Raw genomic sequence first — 13438 nt, 5'->3', positions numbered from 1 at the left:
CTCCTCTGCCACAGCCACCCTCCTCCTTCCTGTCACCATCTCTTGTTTTCTGTGGCCTGCAGCTTTTTTATTTTAACAGACGAAACACTTTGAATGTAAAATGTATTTCTGAAGCCTGAAGTATAAGGAGAGAAATTAGTGTCAAATAAGCGTGTTTCAGAATCCAGAATTAAAAATAACTTTTACATATACATTTTCCAGTCCACAATCATACCAACCAGTTTGAACAAATAAATACAACTTGAATACATCTCTACATATATATTCCAAACTTCAATTTCATAGATAACTTGTGCTTTGGGCATGTAAATGTCTAAAATTATTTTTTGCCATTTATTTACAGAATGTTTCAGTGCACAGATCTGACTGTACTCATACTGTTATACTGTACTGCTATGTCCCTTCCCTGACCCCTATAGACATGCTTATCGACCAGACCAGCACAGGGTCCAGTTCTTCAAACATGGCTCAACTAATTGAGGTTAACATGGTGTCATCGGGATAAAATGATCCTGCTTGATTTACTAATCCTGGATGAAGTTATCTTGATTATTTACTCTTACTTTGAAATAAAGTGTAGAGTTGAAACTCACATTTTCATATATTAATATTGTAGGCCTAATATAATTATTACATCCTCCAATTGTAAAACTGTGTAGTCATTACACACTGAATAAAAACATGTTACATTTCATCAAAAAATGTGAGTCATATGTCACGTCCTGACCTGGCGCATATATTTTAGCAAACCTCAGTAGTCTTGAGTCTCCATAACTAAGCTAGCCATGGATTCCAAATCCAAAAAAAGAAAACGTTTCAGAGGAAAATAAAGAATGTAATAGTGCTTGGATGGATTTGTTTGCTTTCATCACCTTACTGGTATGCTTGATGATGAGATGTTAGCATTATAAGCCTCAAATTGAAATGGATTATTATCTGTCTTGCAAAGGTTGCTGACCCCAGCACTGGGTGGCATTATACTGTATGTGCATTCTTGTTACTGGTGTTATTTGGTTCTACATTGTGCTTTCACTATGTCTCCACGCAATGGTTGTTACAGTTGTTATGAGTGAATGAGTTCATACTGTGAGTGATGGTGAGCTCCAAATAGAGTAGATTTTATTCATGATGATATTAGATTAAACAGAGTTTGACATTCAGTCATATTTAAATAATTTAACTTTAGTTAATTAACTTATTCTGAATTTAAAATAAGTTGTTTCTATCCATGTGGATTAAGTCTGTACTTACAATGCCAGTAAACTCCATACATTTAAATACATACTGTTCAAATGACAAAAGGCCAACACAATGTTACAGTTGAACATCAGTTATCAACATGTGACGAACAGGGCCCACCCATCGACAGTATCACCCAGGGGAAATTGCACATGAAATGCACTGAAAAGCTCGCCGTTCAAGTTTTTTCCGCCAGCACTTAAATGCGACATGGATTTGTGAATGGGGGGCTGTGAAGAGTCTCAAAACTCCTCAACAGGTGTAACACTTTCCACACCTGTCAGATGATCTGTACGCACATTCGACAATATGCAAATTAAACCAAAAAAAACACTTTCAATGAGATTATTTATATGTACAGGAAGCAAATGTTGAGATGAATGAACAGGACTATATATGCAGAATCATTTATTCAAGGTGGGTTGTATTTTTTTGTAAAACAGTTTTTTGTTTAAACTGGTTGCTATATGTCTGTGAACACCATCACTTGTGCACAGTTGGTGTGTATGCATTTGTCACCAGTATTTAGACTCATTTCTCTTCATGGAAGTATTTTATTAACCTCACACGAACATATAAAGAAAACCTGAATCTATCTTGTTGCACACAGGCACGCACACCGCACACACACACCAAATCCTCTCAGAGCCGGGGTCCTTCCCTCAGTGATAAATGTCAGCCTCCCTCCTCCTGAACAGATATCGATGGTTATTTGGGCTTATTTCTCCAATCTGTTGTTCACCTCAGAGCGGAGATGGAATCCATTTCTGCCTGGTTGGCGGCGAGGGTGACTGTAGGACAAGGTAATTTGGCTGGCTGGCACCCTCCAGTATCTCTCTGTCTGAGCTGCTGAGCTATCTCAGCCTCTATTTCTAAAGTTTACCTCAAACAAACAAGTGCAGCGGACGCAAAAACCCCTCAGCTCTGAGCTCTGAGACGCACAAACTGGTCTTCAGCTGAAATGAAACAAAGTCAGGACGCTCTGAGGGGTTGTTAAGTTTGATCTGGCTTTCGAAAACAATCTCCCGAGGAAGTAAAAAAACAAAACAAAAAAGGAAAGACACGTAATACCACTTTTCTTTTTTATGTCATTTCAGTTTACATCTTGTAAAGTATACATATATATTTTCAGATTTCAACAGAAAATCAAACACTGAACATTTCATCTCTGCAGTAAACCAGTGTGTCCTGCAGGTGCTGGCTGTTTTTTTGCACTCCTGTGAGTTCATGAGCCAAAGATTTGAAGTAATGTAGTGACAATGGTTTGTTGAGGAATGTAGTGTCCAAACAAGAACCCACCTGTGGAAATAGGATCCAGTTGGTCTACAAGTAAACATATCTCTCATTTCAAACACAGGGAGATCGAGATTAGTCCAAATCCAAGTACCAGTCTGTCTTCAAATATGGATCTGAACCTCACATTTGTGTCAAAGTCAGTGTGATGAAGATTGTCAGGACAAATCTTTTAAACTGAAAGAATCTATTTGTGCAGACTTCAGAGACTCAAACTTCAAGGATGCCAACCCTTTAGATTATTTCTTTTACAATAAACCTGCAACTCACACTGATTTTAGAGCATACAGATTGCATTATTGATATGTCAGGGAATGGAAGTACGACACTGTAATACGGTGATGCTTATGTAACTTTTGATGGAAGAAATATCACATTCCTCTCTTACAAATGACAAGTTGAATGTATAAGCAATAAAAAGTACCTTTCTAAAGTCAGTACACTCAGGGGTTTTGCTGTTACAGCCTCACAGCAGCTCACTGAGGCTAATGTTAGCAAACTTTCCTTAAATAGATATCGCTGTGCGTCTGTCTGTTCTTGTGCTACTGGTACACTATGTTTTAGTATTTACCAGTTTCCAGTAAATGCCATTTGTGGCCACTGTTCAGCGAAAGTTCACTTTAAACATTACAAATACTTAAAGTAAAAGCTGAGGCTGTAGAGTTGAGCTAATATTAAAATTAATTTACTGTAGGCACATCAGTGTTGAGTCGGTCAAGCAATTTGGTCACTAGTGAGTAAAAACAATTCTAAAAGTTACAGAGTACCTAAAATACATAAAAACAATCAATAAAATGTGGTGGGTAATCACAGTAGGTATTGGCGCTGTAAACATGTTTAAGGAGCTGCACAACATGCAGTTTGGCAGAGGAAGAACAAAAGTGCATTTGGAAAAAAGGAGGAATGTCTTCCTGAGATCCCACATAAAATCATTTTTGGAATAAAACTTTGAAGACTTCCATAGTAGCACCGTAGACGTTTGTGTTAAACTATTTCCTTTGTTTAAGCTGCTAAAATGGAAAAGCAGATTTCCTGCAAATGACTGCTCAAGGTGTAACGCAGTCCAACTTTCTGTCCGTGATGGAATGAGTCCAAACTTTTGCTCCCTAACAGGCAAGGCACTTTTTGATCTGAAGGCATATGGAATGATCATTTTAAGGAATCTGAGCAGCAGCACACCAAGAAAGCATTTCACGAAAGGGGAGTCAGGGAACACTGCCAATTCAGGTTAGAATGTATCAGGAATTAGAGCACTCTCTCTACTGTGTGGATGAAGAAGTAGCTGGTGAGTGATGGAGGTGGGCTGGCAATATGAATGATCCCCTGTGGGTCTGTCAGCTTTCTGACCATTGATGAGCATTGTAACATGGGTGCAAATGGATTAAAAAATAATATCCTATTCTACTTTATACTGCTTTTAACTCTCCTGCTTGGCAGGTTGTACATTAGTTCACTTTGGTTTGTTTAATCACAGTCTGATTGTTTCTGATTGCTTAAATTGCAACAAGGTTGATCTAAAAGATTAACATCACTGCGCCTTCAGAAGCTTGATGGGAGTACCAGAACTACAAGTGGAAAAAACATTAAAAATAAAGTAGGGTTAAACATGTAGACAGTCAGGATTTTTGGAATCAAAGTATATCATCCAGTCCTCATTTTAAATATTCTAAAAATAGGCTGTATCTCTAGAGACTGTGTGTTCTACGGTAATTTTGCGAGGCAGTGCAGATGGTATCAATGAGTCAGCAGTGGCGTCCCTGTCTGGGTCAAATTTCAAGGCAGTTTACTTTTCCCCAGTCTGTCGTTGGGTGGAGAGGTCAGTACAGGGGCACTGCGGAGCTCTGCAGTGATGCTGCACTAAAAGTGGTCAACACACCTTCAGAGAGAACATCAGCAGCTGGTGGGGACACTGCTCAACTCACCAGCCCTCAGCACCTGAGGGAGGGGTATCGTTCAAAGGTCAGTGGTGATGACAGGCGTGACGCCGTGGATGAGCAGTGTGGGGCCCAGGTCTTGGGTCAATAGCTCCAGCTGGTGTAAGTAGGTGGTGTAGCGGCTAGTGTCAGCTGGGGGGCGAGGCAAGTACAGGAAACGCACAGCAGGGGCGGGCTGGGCCGTGTCAAGGATCAGCTTATTGACAGCTGACAGGTAGTCATCGGACAGGCGAGTGGCGTTGCTCGGGAAGCTATTAACGTAATCGTCTTCGTTCTCCTCTTCCATTTCTGCTTTCTGCTTCTTCTCTTCTTCAGTGGTATCAGGGAACTGCGACTGCTGCTTCTTGCCCCAATCGCCTTGGCGCTGCCAGTGTAGCGCCACCTGCTGGTCCCAGGGCACGGGATAGACCTGAGCTTTAATTCTCAACTCTTTCAACAGCTGGCCCAGCTTCTCCTCCGAGCCTCTCACGCTTCGTCCCTGCTCCACGCACAGGAAGAGACGGAGCGTAGCTTTGCGCCAGGCTCTCACCATGTTCAGGATACACGCTAGCTGCAGCAGGAACAGAGAGCAGGTATCGACGTAGCTACTGCTGTCGGGACGCAGGAGGTTCACCGGCCAGACGTCAACGTACACAGCTCCCTTCCCTGGAGAGGAGGAGGGCGGGGAGAGGACCTGGGCTCGGTCAAAGTTGTTAAAGTATCGGGCAAGCGCCACGTTCTTCAGCATCTTCATGGCGTCGGCAATGATCGCTACATACTCCTGGGGTCCTAGAACCTTCCCGTCTCCAAATTCACCATAATCTTGTCTGTCGCTGGACCCCCGCAGGGAGGCAAAGTGGAAAAGGGGGGGCTGCTGCTCAAGCTCCTGCAAGGGGCCCAAGGGATCGGTGCACTGGATGGTAGACAGCGACGGATCAATCAGCTTGTCCTTTGGGAGACAGTCGTCATAGAAACCGAGGACAAGGGTGTTAGGACGCATCCCACCTGGAAAGAGGAGAAAAGAAAAATGAGGGACAAGACCTTTTGTTACAATCTAATGCAAATCATTTCTTTATCATTATCATAGATTTTTGGAGTAGTTAAGTGAAGGGTAGAGGTAGAGGGTCAGTCCTCCTATCAGAGGAAAGTAAGACAGCTGTGAAGACGACAAGTGGTGGAGTGAGAACTGGAGGGAAGTCAAAGAGAGATAAGAGAGAGGGCTGGAGAAAATAAGACTGGTCAAAGTTAGACAAGAGTGACAATTCTCAGGAAAGCAGGAAGACAGCAAATAACAAGGAAAGAGTCAAAGCTATTTACAGTTTAAAGTGGGTGTTACTGAAGAGGAGAGCATTCCCAAATATTAGTGTAGTGTTAAAACAAAGATTAAAACTCCAGTCAGAAGAAAAACTACACCTGAAGTACAATACGTGCCTGGAAACAAGCTGAAATAAATAAACTAGAAAAATTGGCTGGTCTTTATAAGATTTAAATGTGTGAGCTAAAATGTGCAGTGGAAACATCTGAAACTGTTATAATGTGTTTAAATGCAGTAATAGCAGGTTTTTACATATTTAAGGCCATGATGTTGTACTTGACATTTGAAGCACTAAAAGAAACTGATGTGGCAGCTGAAACAAAATGAAAGTAAAATGGAAGTGCTGATAGTTCCAATGAAAGGCGTAAGTGTTGGTTTGAAACTGAAGCTTTAAGGCCACTATGTGTAGAATTTGAAGGGATTATCCAAACAAAAACTCTGAAAAATACTGTGATCACATAGAAATACTTCACATAGCGGCTTCAATTGTAATTTTAGTGCCTGTAAAAGGACAGAAATCTCAAATCACAGCACACAAATCTGCTTAAGCTATCAGCAGCTGTAATGCCAGATATCTCCCCAGTATAGTTACTGACCGACAGGCACCTTTTGTGAAGGTGATGGTGACACTGACCTAGTCCAGAGATGAAGAGGAGATGTTGGATCCCATGACGCACAGAATCAGCCAACGTCAAGTTGACAAAAGCTTTGATGTTCAGGTGGTCCACTAGGGACAACCAGGAGTCGTATTGGGACTGCAGAGGGTCGGACGGTAAGGTGTCTGGGGGGGTGGAAGAAAACAAAAAAGTATGCCGTTAGAAATATAGCTGACAGTTCAATAGAAGCATATTGGGATTCAAAGAAGGTAAAGGAAAGAGAAGGCCAAGAACAATTGATATACAAGTCAAAGGAAAGAGCAGAGAAGTCAGTATGACAGTGCTGGAATTAGAGGCACAGCGTGAGAGAGATACGAGACAAGATGCTGAGATGTGGGGGGGCGCAGAGAGAGAAAGATGCAAGCACAAATGACAGCGCAGACAGAATGTGAGACAGAGAGAAAGATACAGGGGAGCACAAACAGGCAGGCAGGTGATCAATCATCCAAAAAAACCATCAATATGTATGTAGAGAGAAATGCAGAGGCCACATCTGCGAGCTTCAGAGAAAATTCCTGTGGTAGTTTAAGCTGCGTTAGGACCTCTTCCGACTTCTAACACTGTTGTATCCTTTGCATTCAGCGTTAAAGCACACAGCTGCCAGACAAGTGAGAGAACAAATGGACAAACCTCCTAATACATTACGAGGACAACAAACTCCTCTTCAGTGCAATTATGTGAATGAATGACTCCTTCATAATTCTCAAGACCAAGAGCCTTGACAGTGCTCAAAATGAGAGAAGGGCTCTTGAGTGGCTAATGAACATGTCTTTTTTTTTGCCACTGTGAAGCAGATGAAGAGGATTTGGATTCTGAAGACTCCATTTAGGGCCAGTCCCAGTATCCCATCAACACATAACCCTCCCCAACAAAACCCTCGAAAGACAAAGAAAACAATCAATGACCCTGCTCCTTTACAGTCAAGTGTGGTCCTCTGCAGAAAAGAAAGGAGACGCCTCCAGAGCATTGTGCGCATGATTGCTTCCCTCGAAATAAAAGAGCGGCAGACGAGCCGATGTCATGGAAAAAAGGTCTAGCATGCTGAAAAGATCCATTGAATGATGCACTGCTTCAGGCATTTTGATAATTTGTATACTTACACATTTTGAAAAGACCTTACAGTTATTTTGAGCTGGTTCTGAGAGAAAACACTTAAGTAAAATGGCAATATTGCTACATGTTCTAGAAGAGTCGTACAACAAATAGCTATTAAAATTCAGCAATAATACTCACTGTCAAAAAAACCAACACGCTTTTAGTTTTGTCTAAATGTCATGATAATGTTAAATTATGCAAAAACTATATCCCATCACCAGTCCTGATTTGTTTTGCTCATAATTAATAGTTGCCCTGTCACACTGTGCCGGTTTAGATGAGAAATGGTGCAGAAGTAAAAGTACTCCTGATGAGCTTTTGTTGTCACGCAAAAGAACTTCACAGAGTACTTTCTCGATGGTTCACAGGAAAGCTAACTGATTTCCATCATGGCTGTACTGGGTGTTAAGTAAATAAAATGTAACAGGCATCACAGGCGAACATAATCAGAGACTTAACAGCGGGTCAGTTTCTGGAGGCTGAACTGAAATTCAGTGTTCTTACTGAGATCTCCTAGCTGGACGTGTCCCAGCACGTAGAGGCCGCTCTTCTTGATGTCGTTGATGAAGGTGATGAGGCCCACACTGCTGCGAGGGTTGGAAACCATCAGCAGGACTTGAGGCCTCCAGAACTTGACGTGGTCCTTCCTCACGTCCAGCATCAGCAGGTACTTACGCACCTATGAGGAGTCGAGAGAATTGGGGTGAGGGTTGTTATTGTGAAACATGTTTATCTTCACCCCTGTCTTCCTTCTTATTTAACCCTGCAATCCTACCAGTGGACTCTGGACCACTGAACTTCCATGCAGGTGATGTAACTTGCACAAACATGCTTAACACTTGCAGTGGAGATTTTCTGCATAACACGTATTTGCCAGCCCACAGATTTTATTTGTGACAATCCTTCTGCTCGCAAAATCATTGCAGGGTTTTAATTAAGCAAGGAGAAATTGGCCATATATAGACATGAAGATAATCAATCATATATTTAATGTCGGTTTCACCTTTTGCTTTTCGTCATTGATTGGAGACGTGTGCAGAAAGGGGAAGTAACTTTAATGGATCATTGGTGCATTAAGATTTCACATGGGGTTCATGCAGCAGTGTATAATAAACCCAATACTCAATTTCACATTTACATTATATAATTTCTTTTGCACAAGGAAAATACATTTGTTAAGTAAAACCCTTTAGAAACAACACTGAAAGAGCTTATTTGATGTAGGGAGAGATGCAGGTACTGCATATTTTAATGGTATGAGTGTATATTTGAGCCCCTCAACTTCACAGCTTGTTTATATATTTTAGCTGAAGACTATCAAAAGCTATAGTATAGTCAGGTTTAGAATGAGGTAATGAATCAAAATTCATTTCACCTGTTTCAGGAAGTTTATTGTGTGGAATTCATCAGAATACAAGGATGATAATAAAATACCACTGAAACACTAAAGGAATATTAGTTTCCTGGCTGGTGCACAAAATAACTGATAAAAACATTTTTAGACATTTTTCCAGATGGCCACAAACTCACACACCTGAACTACTAAACTGGCAGATATGCAAATGACAAAACAATTTCACCACAAGGTCAATTTAGTAACTTAAGCTTATTACATTGCAAATTCCATAACATTGTCATCTGTTGATGAAGATCATGTGATATGATCAACGGCCACCAACCAACCACTTTCATTTCACTGAGCATTGTTCCCAAAATGTGATTTAACATGCCCAGATATTTATTCTCTGATGTCTTTGGGATTAAAGGCAAATACATAAGAAAAACAAATCCCTCAAAAGCCATCACGGCAGATCTGGCAGCGTCAGAGTGGACTGGATGAAAGTGATTTCAATAACCTGAATGAGCTGCCAAGAAACTCAGTTAAGCAAATTAGTTGCATGATATGGATCAATGGACTTTCCTGTCCATCTTTTGACTTAAAGTTAGAGTAGGTAATATATTTCAGAAGCATTTTTGGCATATCTGTTGAAATTCTCTTTACATCCCGACAGCAATCAATAAATCAAATGCTCTAAACTAGTTTAAATTTAAAAAAATCTGGTACCTGTAGCAGTCACAGGTCTGTAATAAGCCCAATCCAATTACTTCATTCTGCCCGAATTGGCTGGCCTACGTGGCTGTCTACCTACCTACTTTTAAGTGAGGCCATGTAACTTTTGAAAGAAGAAACAGCACAATCTTCCTCTTACATATGATGTTAAAAATGACAAGTGTTTTGTGTTGTAGCCGTACTTGCTTATGGTGGCTGATGTTAGCAAACGTTACTTAGATATTGCTGTTTAACTGACATTACTTAATCAGTTCACTGACTTTTTGACTCACTTTATGTGTGTTAATGTCACACAACATTTCAATTATTTTATCCCAAAAGTAAAATAAGAAGTAAACTCAATTTTTATGATGTAACTGTCACACTGCCACAGTGACCACTGTCCAAGTACAATACAAGTATGTATGTGCTGTTGTATTGTAGCTTCTCTCATGTAGAAACACATTACATGGTTTATCAACATCTCATTCAAATAAGAGTCTGTGGCAGGGACCAAAGGTTGTGTGTATGTATATATTTGTTCCGTCTGTGTGTATGCGTAAACGCATGCATACACTTGTGTCAATCAAACTCTTAAAGGTAAAAATGTCGCCCTCTGTGATTGCTGAGTGTGCGCTTAATTGCTAGCGTGCATCAGTTTCAATGCACACTATAACACAACCGTCATTAAGATTCTGAGACTGTGTTGATGAGGTTGCATCAGGGTACCATTAAGGAAATGTAACCAAGTGGAACCAAACATTAGATCTAAACCTACAGTCTACTAGGAATGATTAACACTCCATTTATACCCTCATTGGCATTAATGACTATTAGCTCAGTGACGGCATGTCCGCCATGTTAAAGCTGCTCCTTACACTGTCGAATTCACCACATTCATTTCATACTCTTGAATGGTCCTTATTGAAAGTGCAGTGAGTAACACTGTCTTGGTGTTACAAAGTTGGAGAGCAATCCATCTCGACGCAAGCAGAGCGGGTCGTGAAGAAAGTGAACTTTACTAGAGTCAAGCAATCACCTCACATTTAGGGGGAGGGAGTGGGGTCTATAGCTCTAGCCAATTAAAGCAGGAGCGTCACTTGAGAATGACTAAAAATACTTTCAGGGTGCGTTTAATAGACTCAATGTTTTGAAATTGTAGAAAATGACACTTTCCTTGTGTTGCAGCTCCACTTACGGATTTAGCCTAAAAAAGAACCAGAACATTTGTGCCACTAATGACTGTCTTGGCGATACAAGTTTAGCTCAAGGTCCTGAAGCAGCTGAGTGTACGTTTGTGTCTATACAGCCATCAATCAAGAATGAAGATGCAACCGTTTCCAACATTATTACCATCATAATCACCATAACTGTTTTCATGCTCCCGTCCGCTAATTGCCGTAAAAAACTAGGCCTCAGAGGCGAAGTCCAACTGCCTCCACTCATCTCATCATCTGTCTCTCTTTATCTCTCCATTTCCCCCTGTCTTCTCATCCATCAGGCTATCATCATTTCTGTGTCGCTTCAGTCTCATCCATCACTTAGTTTCTCAATCACTCATCCCCTCTGCCTGCTTATATTCTGTCTATATCTTCCCCTCCCATGATACTATCAACATTTCTTGCCTCAGTTTGTCTTTTTCTTTGTTCTCTTTCTCTCCTAAACACTGTTGTCAGCCGTCTGTTATCTCCCAGTGTGTTTTTTGTTGTTGTGAGCTGTTGTGTCCCCTGTCCCTGCTTCAATGTCACCCAGTTGGCACCCTGCCACACTGGCTACTGTTGGGGGGTGCAGGAGCAGAAGATGAGTGCATGTATGAGATATACTCAGACTTGGCCTCTTCTGCTAGTCCTATTAGTGTAATCTGCATATTGGGGCCCTTTTTTAAAGAAAGGAGGTAAGTAAGTTTCTAAATGAGTAAAAATGTGTTTGCGCACTTATAAATCCTTGAGTCTTGGCAATAATAAACTATACATTATTAATAATATTATAATACTAACCCTAATTCTTCATTTGTTGTAATACATGAATGCCAAATAAACAACTTTTATTTTAATCTGAAATAATATATTGCTATAACTCTAAATAGTCTACAGTATTAGACAGATTATGAGACAATGGTCCTGGACACAGACTTGTAAAAGGCCCCACACCCGTCCTGCATAGGAGCTAGACATCCAGACTCAAAGAGACAACAAAAAAACAACTCTGAATGAATTTGAGTTTTGTCTTGTGCTTAAAAGACGTCATCGTTTAATAACACAAGTGGTGTTTGTTGTCTTGCATCTCTTTGTGGTCATTTTGCATGTTCATGTGTGGCCATTTTGCATTTGTTTGTAGTCTTTTTATGTGTCTGTTTGTGGTAGTTTTGTGTGTTTTGTGGTCACTTTGCGTGTCTCTTTGTTGTTGTTATATGCTTTTTTTGGGTCATTTTGTGTGTTGATATGTGGCTGTTTTGCATTTGCTTTGTAGTTGTTTTGTGTGTCTTGTGTGTTAATAATCTCTTCATACAGAGGCTCTGGTCCAGGGGCCCTGGGCCTGTACCTAGTAGGCCTCTTCAGTAATCCATCCATGATACTAATAAGCCGACTACCTATCACCTTCTGACTTTAAATAGCACTATGGGTGGTCAATCAGATTGGCCCCACCCCTGCTTGTAGTTGCTGTCTTGGCTTAAGAGAAACAGCAGAGGAAGGAGAGAAGGAGAACAGGATGAGAAAAAGGAAGGAGGACAGGAGGAAAAGCTCAATAAGTTAAGTGGTTGTAATAATGTTCTGCCTCCTGACAAGCTGCTGGCAAACCCAACCACCCTCACCCTCCCTGCCCACAACCCCTGCCCGCAGCCTTGGCAACGGTTCCCCTCGGCAACGGGCCCTCCTGGCAACGATGCCCCCTCTCCTTGAGAGCAACAGGCTCGCCAGATAGAGGACATGGAGAGCTGGATGATGTAAAGCTCTGTGTGTGTGTGTACGTTTGTATGTGTGTGTGTGTGTGCGTGTGTGTTCGTATGTGTGTGTGTGTGTGTGTGTGTAATAAATATAGAGAGGTTTGCTGAGGGAAAAGATGCAGATGCGTATGTGTGTGTGTGTGTTATGGTAAAGCTGATATAAAAGTGATAGATAGCTGCTGTAGGAATGACAAGGCAGTGTTGTGTGTATGTGTGAGAAAAGAGAGCAAGGGAAAATGTGTGTGTGTTTGTCTGCTAAATGCAGAGGGCTTGTTTGAGGGAGAGACAGCAGAGATCAGTCTGTCTATGTTTGTGTGTGTCTGTGTGTGTCTGCATGTCTCTATAAACCTGATAGAACGATTGCTTGGCAGAGGTACAGGCTCTTGTAAAGCTGAGGGGATGAGATTTTAGTTGCTCTAGTAATGACAATGCAGCATTGAGAGTGTGTGTGTGAGTGTGTGTGTATGTGTGTGTCAGACCTGGTGGAAAATAAGAGCCTGGCTGATGTAGCCCCAGCTGGAGGTGGGACTGAGGTAGTGAATCAGCAGAAGCAGCAGCAGCATGAAGGCAATGCTGGCCGAGGCGTAGATGGCGTTGATCAGGAACATCATGACGGCGCAACCCACGATGCCCAACACGCACGTATGCCAGGTGAAGTAACGAAAGGTGGGCCTGAGAACAGAATAGGAGAAGTGGAGGGGTAAAAGTTAGGGTTAAAGCAATACAGAGTTTTAATAATCAGTAAAACACCCACTTTGGATTTAATGGTTTCTCCCTGATCTTTGGTTCTTGTTTATATATTTTGGTGTTATTTTAATTTCAGATGAAAAGTGGGGGTGTTTAGATTCTGTTAAAGTTTGACTGCATCCAAATATTTCTCCTCCCAACCTGGTGAGTTATCCTCACTATCCATCATATTCACTGTGCAATCTA

The 13438-nt window shown here is 41.3% G+C and overlaps 1 protein-coding gene across 1 annotated transcript in view; it reads right to left on the bottom strand.

Moving 5' to 3' along the window:
* Positions 1–1573: 1573 nt before the first annotated feature.
* Positions 1574–13438, bottom strand: part of zgc:153039 (uncharacterized protein LOC767698 homolog) — a 62006-nt gene continuing 50141 nt past the window's right edge. The window contains exons 10-13 of the mRNA XM_035680545.1: positions 12985–13177; positions 8016–8190; positions 6395–6541; positions 1574–5450 (exon numbers count right to left, since the gene is read on the bottom strand). Coding sequence (XP_035536438.1) covers positions 4486–5450; positions 6395–6541; positions 8016–8190; positions 12985–13177 — 1480 coding nt within the window. The 3' untranslated portion in view covers positions 1574–4485. The remainder of the gene's footprint in view (positions 5451–6394; positions 6542–8015; positions 8191–12984; positions 13178–13438) is intronic.

This window comes from Morone saxatilis, unplaced genomic scaffold (genome assembly GCF_004916995.1).
Source record: "Morone saxatilis isolate NCDOM2014 unplaced genomic scaffold, NCSU_SB_2.0 Contig8, whole genome shotgun sequence".
Taxonomy (NCBI): Eukaryota; Metazoa; Chordata; class Actinopteri; family Moronidae; genus Morone; species Morone saxatilis.
The sequence above is the reverse complement of the archived record's forward strand: the minus strand, read 5'-3'. Positions and strand labels throughout refer to the sequence as shown.